At 44.1% G+C, this 9305-nt stretch overlaps 1 protein-coding gene across 1 annotated transcript; it reads right to left on the bottom strand.

The window, feature by feature from the left end:
* Positions 1-2687: 2687 nt before the first annotated feature.
* Positions 2688-4514, bottom strand: LOC131213842 (methanethiol oxidase-like). Its single transcript, XM_058208023.1, has 4 exons — positions 4375-4514; positions 4148-4311; positions 2865-4087; positions 2688-2804 (listed from the first exon to the last, which is right to left on the bottom strand). Exons 1-4 carry the CDS (start codon positions 4382-4384, stop codon positions 2756-2758), a joined length of 1446 nt encoding a protein of 481 aa, XP_058064006.1. The 5' UTR covers positions 4385-4514; the 3' UTR covers positions 2688-2755.
* Positions 4515-9305: the final 4791 nt, after the last annotated feature.

Genomic DNA, 9305 nt, shown 5'->3' on the forward strand with positions numbered 1-9305 from the left:
GAAGAGCCTCGGAGTGAAAGATTTGTAAATTTTGTCCTTTTTGCCGAATACTTGGAGCGTGACAACCTGTCCTTTCGATACTCAACCCCATTTACAAACCGAACTAGCGGTGGGACTAGATAGACCGAGAGCTGAATTTGTAATCATATCGCTTCGCTACATTACATCTGCACCCAACAGGACCAGAGCCAGAGCGCTGTCGCAGAGGAGCACAAAGTACACCCTCTTTACGCTTGTTGCAAACTACTCCAACTTATACTTCCAAGAGACATAAGAGTTACCCTGAGAGCGAACAATCGAATCGAAGACAAGGAATCCTACCTCAGCGGTGTGGTAGACCACTGTGGTAGAACTATGCAGCAGAACAATGTCGGTACATTTTTTAACAGTTTATCAGCAGCGCCGTTCGGCCTTACGTATCAACCAAAAACAGAATCGGATCGGCCATCAGACGCCACTCTTCGAACTATCGAACGAAACCGTTTTGTTCGCGCCGCTCCGTCGGCCGGACCATTCTATTACGTTTTATACTCTTGTTGTTGTCCCCGGCACGAGTCGTTTCGTTTCGGCCCCCTTTTCGTTGCTAGCAATAGTGCTTAGATTGTAAAAATACGCAAATAGGCATGTTATTAGGATTCGTTATCTCCAGGCCCCAGCGTCTTGTTAATCTTGTCTTTTTAGCATAAGTTTTTTGGCGGTGCAATATTATACCGTGGGAAGGTTAAAACTTTAGTTGTGTGCCTCTTCTGCCTTCGTACGCACACTTTCGAATGGTTTTTTGTATTTTTGTTTTACATCGAGCGAGTTCTACTCTACCAAACGCACTTTTACTACAGACAGCTGGCTGGCGGTGTACGCCAACGTGAGCCACATATTCGTTTTTGTTATTGAAGAATGAGATCTAGTTAAACTATGAGAATTTTTTAGGGTAAATAAAATTGAATTTAAACTAAACGAACAAAACGCGGTGGGCCGTTGTTGCAATCGATGAAAGAAATGGCACCGTTGAATTCAAAATGTAAGTAATCGATGATCGCCGCGAAAAGTTGGTGAAATATTTCATCGCGCGGGAAATATTTCACATCGTGTGCAAATTTGCAGTACAATTGTTGTGTTGCACGCAAGAGTTTTGAAAGTAACGGTTTTTTTTTGTTTCTCTGAATAAATGAGGTAAACGGCGAAGTGCGAACCATTTACCAACAATATTTATATCGATAAAAAAGATATAGTTTATACATGCATATCTGGTCCTATTGTGTATTGTAATGGTACTCATCATTGTTAACATCCCTCTGTTGCGAAACATTGTTTTCCTTCCAATTTCTGCTCCCTAAACAGCGATTTACTGGATGGCAAACATTGATTTGCAAAAACAAGGCACGAATTATCAATCCAACGAACCGCTACAGCGCTTCGTCACACGAAAGCCGGCATTTGCATGAGCACGTGTGCCTCACATTCTCGGAAAACTCTGCCGGCGATAAAAACAGCTACACGACGTACTACAACCAATAACCGATAACGAGATGCATCTTAGCATCCGTAACCGTGCCCCTGGACCCTGGCACAGCGAGAAAGGATACGCTCCAGTCTCGGTCTCTAATCGCATTCGCATTTGTTCGATCCAATTCGTTCTTACGCGATGGTCGGTATCCTTCTGTTGACGTTTTGTCACAACCATCGGCACCACCGTTCTCGGCGCAAGCAGTCGCAGTGCCCGCTGCCCAGTTAGCAAATTGAATTGAATTGAAAATAAAATATGCAAAACGAGCCGAAACCCGAACCGAGGCGCTCGGCTAACGGTCGCGCTTGGTATCCTGCCGTGAGGCTGCCCCGAGAAAGTCGCCTGGAAAGTAGATCGTCAGCCCATCATCAACGTCGCTTCACATCGGCCCGGGATCCGTTCAATTGGCACCGGGCACGATAACTAGGTTTGCTGCTGTCAGGCCGCTGGCCCGGGGAATCCATCGGTTCGGGCATAATCGAACCGAAAATGTTTTGTTCTGGAATCTATGAAGCCCAAACGGGCCCCCGGGCAGAACATCCGTTCCGCAAGTCCATTTCGTCCCGATACGGTTTCTCTCTCGGTTGCTTTTGTGCTGCAGATCCCCGTCAGTCATACGTCTTACCCTGACAGTTCTTTTAGGGTACAAATCGACGTCGGACGCAAATCTGTGCCAACCCTTGGCAGGCAGCGTGTTTGAGGGGGTTGTAAAATATGTATCAATCAATTTCTAGAGCTGGGTCTCCGGCCTCCAGCTGTGTAAGTAACTGCAAGACATTGGTCGATGTTAACTGTATCGACTCGATGTTCTGTCCGAACAAAAACATTGTCCAGTGCTGGGATTTAAATGGAACGGTTGGACACTCCGTGTCCATACCTTTCTTGTTCAATAGACAGTTAGATGGAACGACAGCTCTTCGAATTGAATGTTTAAACATTCCTTTGATGTTTGAGAGAATCAAATTCGAGTCATCTTTTCTCGGTAGCTTAAGGTTTTGCAAATTGAATTAGGTTAACTAAAGAGAGTTTAATTAGGTAGTGAAGTGACAGTACATCAGTGTTGCTTGCATATTCGATTTGTAATGCAAATTGATTTTCAATCAGCTTTTACTTATTCGGAGTAAATAATTCAATCGATGAATGCCCTCGGATAACTCACGTAGAAAATATGTAACATATATTTCATGTAATTGAACGAATTCCCCAACACCTCAGGAAAAGAAGGAATGTTTACGGAATGTTGACAGCAATTTACTCATCCACCAGCCAAATGTCGGACGTACAGTCGCCTCCGGGGTAGCTGAAAAGAGCGATTCGGCACATAAAGGTCAATGCGAAACAGACAACCGTAACCACCTACCGCATCTCGTGAGGTAATCCAGGTCCGTACGGTTCGTCGGCAAAGTCCACCAGAAAGTCTTCGTTCACCTTCATGCCCCCATTCACGACGTCGACGTCCAGCTGAACGATCGTACCGCCAGCCCGTACCATCTCCGGATAAAACTGCTTGTCCCAGGGCGAGAACAAACTGGACGATACGTACAGGCGCTTCCCGTCCAGCGAGAGCTGCAGCATCTGCGGCCCTCCCTGCAGACGGCGGTTCTTCACGTAGCGTGGCGCCGGTTGCTCACTTAGCTCCGGATCTTCCAGGACGCGCACCTTCGAATCACTCTGTATGGCGCCACCGAGGAACACCTGGCCAGTAAGGCGAGGCCGGGCACGGTCGCTAATATCGTACTGACGCACATCCCCGTGCAGCCAGTTGCTGAAGTACAGGAAACGATCATCGAGCGAAATCAGAATGTCCGTCATCATACCACCGATCGTGGGATCACCGTAGTTGGCCACCTTCTTCGCCGGCACGTCGATCACCTTCTCAGCCGTGTACTCGCTGGCGCCCGGTTTCTGGTAGAACCGATAGACATTCGCGTTCAGCGCACATCCCACGTAGCCCTGGTTCTCCTTGGGATTGTGCAGGAAGCGAATCTCGAGCGGAGTGGCCCCTTCCAAGTCGAGATCGAGCGTTTGGAAGAGTTCCCGCTCCTGCCAGCGGTAGAAGTTCAAGCGACGACCGTACTGCGTCCAATCATCGATATCCGTGGGTTTAAATCCACGACGGAACAGTTGCGGAGCGCCCCATTCGGACGCTACCAGCACGTTGAAGTGCGGCTGGTACCAATAGTCGTACCCACAGACAGCCTTCTTCTCGCCCCGGGTCCACTTGCCCACCAGTTCAAAGTTCTTGTCGAACTCGACGAACTCACCCAACGCCTTCCCCTCGGCGTCACCCATCACCGAGACCATAATGTTGCCACTCGGTAGACAGTGCGTCGTGTGGGGAGCGGTACAGTTGACTGATTTCAGCACGTCGCCCTCGATCACCTTGGCCAGCTTCGGGGCTCGTGGATCGGTGCCCGTGTCAACGACGAAGATCCGGTCCGAGTTAAGACAGGGAAGCACCAAGCGGTCTCTGGTGGGCACTTGCTGCGGGTCACCCTTCACGACGTGACAACTGGAACAGGTGTTCCAGCCACTGTGGTGCAGCTCATTTCCCTTGCTGTTGGTGAACGTGCGGTGAATTACCTGCCGGAGATGACATGTTGACAAGGAGGAGGCGAGAAGAAGACGAAACAGTGCCCTTACCTGACAGTACGTGGAGCTCGCTGGATCCACGTCAACCGTGGCCAGATAGTCACCGTGTTCCTCGTCCAGATTCGGCTGCACGCAGACCACGTACAGAAGCTGCTCGATCGGCCCATTCCGGACGGCATCCAGCGGTGTTGCATAACCTGGACCACATTTGCACTCTGTCGGGGAGATGATTCGGCGTGCAGTGCATCCGTGAATCCGCGAATAACGAAACAACTTACTGTCACCCATCTTATCAACCGACTAAAGATTGTACCCCGACGGGTCTTCTGGAACAGTGTCTCAAATCTGTTGTTTACGCACAGCTTCGTCGACGCCTTCACGTTGAATGGAGTTGTTGTGTTGCGCCCGCTGCGTATCCACACAAGCCGGGCGATGTGCAGATGTAATCGTACCGGGATCGCGATCACAGTCCCAGCTCCCTAGAGCTATTGGGTGCTTCTCTTTCACCATTCCGCTTGGGAACCGCGTGTTCCCGAGTTCGTTGCGCGGTGGTGCGCGCGTTTGTGCCTCGCACAGTGCCAAAGATAACAGGTCCGCCGGCGAAACAGAAATAAACTTGTAAACAGCGCCCCGTTGGGCAAATCAGAATTTTGGGGCCACTCGGTGTTGGTGCGATACGTCTGACTGAGCCGTGGAACCAATACCGCGGCGTTCTGCTTGCTGCCTGACAAATACACGATATCTCTGAGCTGATTGTTGGCTTTAACTGCAACGACCGCATCCGTCGGCATGGATTCGTGATAACAAGAAAAGATTTTTTTTCACGGATTTTTTAGATCTTTATTATACATGCTACATCTTTATTATTATGCAAATGCTTGGTTACATCTTACAACTAGTTAACTTTAAAAGCTTCAGATAATTAGGTCTTGTATTGTTGGGTGGCTAGAATTATTGCATCTATTGATAAGTGCCTTCTTTTAGTTTGTTAATTTCAAACAATAGTCTTTGCGTGCCAGCGAAGCTTAGGACGAGATTTGTTGGTGTTCTCCAGTGTTAATTGAGGATCATTTTGAGAATTTTATTCAGTCTGATTTGTATTGATTGGAGGCTAGTTTTGGAGCAATGTGACCACAGAGAAGAGGCATAGGTTAAGAGAGGGAGGAAAATTGTTTTATATATTAGGAGTTTATTTGAAAAGTTTAGTTTCGATTTTCTGTTGATTAATGGGTACAGCAGTTTGATGAGTATGTCTAGTTTTTTATGTAACATTTCTAAGCGTGGACGGTAGTTAAGTTTATTGTCCAGTAGTAGCCCCAGGTATCTGAGGTGAGAGGACCCTGATATATTTTGATTATCTATAATGATGTTTTGTCCAGGTATGGGGACAACTCGTTTTGCTGAATTTATATGGGAAAAATATAGTCTGGACGTTCGATGGATTGATTTTTATCTTCCAGTTATTGTAGTAATTTTTACAGAAATAACCGATTTTTTTTGCAGGTTCTTAATCGCTGTTTTGGTTACCTTGCTTGTTGATATAAGGGCTGTATCGTCAGCATAAATTGCCACTTCACTTGCTCTTGTTTTTGAAATGTCGAACGTGAATATTTTTTTTTTTTTTTTAATTCTCAAAATTGGATCTTTATTATACAGAGATGTTTGATTACATAAGAGTACAGAGATATTCCACAATGGGATTGCAGCTATTTAATAATTTTAAAGTATCAAAATGATTGAAATGAAAATATTTCGATTAAAATCTATTTAGATTACATGTTATGCCATGTGGCATTGAGTCATTATATCATACTTATAACTAATAACTAATAACTACATACATCTTACAACTAGTTAACTTTAAAAACATCAGATAATTAGGTCTTTTATTGTTGGGTGGATAGAATTATTGCATCTATTGATTAGGCCTTCTTTTAGTTTGTTAATTTCTAACGATAGTCTATGCGTGCCAGCGAGGCTTAGGACGAGATTTGTTGGTGTTCTCCAGTGTAAATTGAGGATCATTTTGAGAATTCTATTCAGTCTGATTTGTATTGATTGGAAGTTAGTTTTGGAGCAATGCGACCACAGAGAAGAGGCATAGGTTAAAAGAGGGAGGAAAATTGTTTTATATATAAGGAGTTTATTTGGGAAGTTTAGTTTTGATTTTCTGTTTATTAATGGGTATAGCATTTTGATGAGTATGTCTAGTTTTTTATGTAACATTTCTAAGTGTGGACGGTAGTTAAGTTTATTGTCCAGTAGAAGCCCCAGGTACCTGAGGTGAGGAGACCATGATATATTTTGATTATCTATAATGATATTTTGTCCAGGTAGGGGAACAACTCGTTTGCTGAATTTATATGGGAAAAATATAGCCTGAACTTTCGATGTATTGATTTTTATCTTCCAGTTATTGTAATAACTTTTATAGGAGTTAACGATTTTTTGTAGGTTCTTAATCGCTGTTTTGGTTACCTTGCTTGTTGATATAAGGGCTGTATCGTCAGCATAAATTGCCACTTCACACGTTCTTGTTTTTGGAATGTCGGACGTGAATATATTATAGAGGGAAGGACCAAGGATACTTCCTTGAGGGACACCAGCTGGAGCACTAAAGGATGCAGAGAGCGTATTGTTGACAAGTACTTGATATTTTCTATTGTTAAGATAGCTTTTTAAAATTTTTAATATGTATAGTGGGAAATTAAGTTTATGCATTTTGTGTAGCAGTCCATAGTGCCATACACTATCAAAAGCTTTTTCAATGTCTAAAAAGACAATGGCTGTCGATTTGGTTTCAGATTTAGCTTTTCTTAAGTGGTTTACTACTCTGGTTAGTTGGAGTGTTGTTGAGTGTCCTGATCTGAAACCAAACTGTTGGATAGGAAAAATATTATTTGAGCTCACGTGCTCTATAATTCGTGTCAGGAGTAGTTTTTCAAAGATTTTACTTAGAGAGCTAAGCAGGCTTATTGGTCTGTAGCTACTCGGTTGAGTCGGATCTTTACCGGGTTTTATTATTGGGATTATTTTTGCTGTCCTCCAGGCATTAGGGAAGTAACAGTTTAGAAGACAAGCGTTGAACAGGCGAGTAATGAATTGTTTGGTTCGGAGACTGAGTTTTTTTTATAAGAATGTTAAAGATTCCGTCCATCCCAGGAGCTTTAAAATTTTTAAGGAAATCTACTGTGTTTATCACTTCATTAGGAGTGAAAAAATTTATATTTGTAGTGCAATTTGATGATTCAATGAAGTTAACTGACCTTAGTACTTTTGTTTCGTGTGGGCTATTATACGAGGCTGTTGTAGTGTGTGAATTAGAAAAATGTAATCCAATGGCATCACCTTTCTCAGTGGGACTGACAAGAATATTGTTGTCTGAGGTGAAAATTGTTGGGATAGGCTTTGGTTTTGTTCTGAGAACTTTGGCTACTTTCCAGAAATGTTTGGTGGAATTTTTTAACTTTTCGGTCATACGCGAGAATGATTCATTCCGAAGAGTTTGGCATCGATTCCGAATGGTAGAGTTTAATAGTTTTAAGCACAGGCCCATAGCTGGGGAGCGATTTCTTTGAAATCTTCTGCGAATGGAATTTCTGTATGAAATTATTGCTAATGTAGTTTGATCGATGGGAATAGTGTGGTTTTGTATCTGAATGGAGGGTACAGCTAAATTTTCAGCTAAAATGATAGCCCGAGATAGGTCATGAATAGCCTGATCAATATGTTCAACATTTCCAAGCTGACTATTAAGGTTTATATGATTTTCCACTAGTTTCTGGAACTGGTTCCAGTTGACGTTAGAAAAGTTTTTCTTTACTCTAGGGTTTTTTCGTTGAACTGAGCAAGTAATAGTTGCTACAACAGGCAAATGGTCGGAGGAAAGAGCGTTGTCAGTAACTGGAGTGTCTATATTTACTAGGTTGGATAAGAAAAAATCTATTGTAGAGGGAGTTGAGCTGGTTCTAATGTAGGTAGGAGAAAGCGGAGCATAAATGTTACAGTGTCCTTCTTGCAGGAAATCATACAGAATTTTACCGTTACTATTGTTGGAACTATTGTACCAGTATTGATGTTTGGCGTTCAAATCTCCAGCTATTATGATTTTCTCGGAGGAGCTTGATGATATTAGTTTTCGTAAATCTGAAAGGTAGGTATTATTGCGGCCTGAGCGGGTGGAGCATTGAACCGGGCAGTATACAGCGTACAGATCAAAAGATTGTTGCACACCAAAAATACGTACTCCTAAGGAAGTGATAATTTCAGTTTTTTTATGGGACAGGGTTTTGAAAGGGATGTTACTTTTAACTAGGATGGCCAAGCCATTAGAATGGGAGGTACCATCTAATCTTACAACATTGTAACCGGGTAGAGAAAGATTTATTTCCGATGTTAAATGGGTTTCAGTAAGAGCAGCTATATCTATCTCCGAGGAAGAGAGAAAGTGCTGTAACTCTGTTGTTTTTTGCCTGACTGATCGGGCATTCCAAGTGGTTATTTTAAGTTCAGCAGGCATAGCGAATGATGAAGGTAGCGATAACATGGATTTGCTCTGTTTTTGAGCGACAGTTTGTTAGGGCGGGTAAAAGCTCGTTGAAGACGTGCATAATTTCGTCCGCATTCATTAGTTCGTTTACGGTGTTCTTACCTGCCTTTTGCTGGTTTGGTAGCATCGGTATAGGTAAAAATGTCGTGTTACCGACAGGCACTTTAGGGAAGTCCCTCTTCTGGTGAGACACCAAAGGCGTGGCAAGTGCCGGTGTGAATGAAGATCGTCCGGGGCCTGATGTGTTCGGAAGTGTTTGGGACTCCTGAACTGGTGTCCGGGGGAGGACCGGAGCTGTTGCTGTAGGACTCGGCGGACTAGGAGTCTGAGGTAGAACTTGAGCTGGTACCTGATGTTGCGGTGAAGTTGGTGCTGGATCTGACGGCGTTGAGGCCGTTTTTGGAGTGGCAGCTATGCGACCGGCGCCCTGGATGATCTCCGCGAATGATGAACCGATTTCAGACACGTATTGGTTCACAGACGCGTGAACCGATTTTTTCACTACATGCACTGTTTGGGCCGGCTTGCCTCTCGCCCGTTGCCTTATTGTAATGTATTCGGAGCGGGTAGGGCAGGAAATGTCTGATGCTGCGTGATTGCCACCGCAGTTGGCGCACTTTAAGTCTGTTGTGGCTGAGCAAATGGCCGTTAAATGCGCAA

Source organism: Anopheles bellator, chromosome 1 (genome assembly GCF_943735745.2).
Source record: "Anopheles bellator chromosome 1, idAnoBellAS_SP24_06.2, whole genome shotgun sequence".
Taxonomy (NCBI): domain Eukaryota; kingdom Metazoa; phylum Arthropoda; class Insecta; order Diptera; family Culicidae; genus Anopheles; species Anopheles bellator.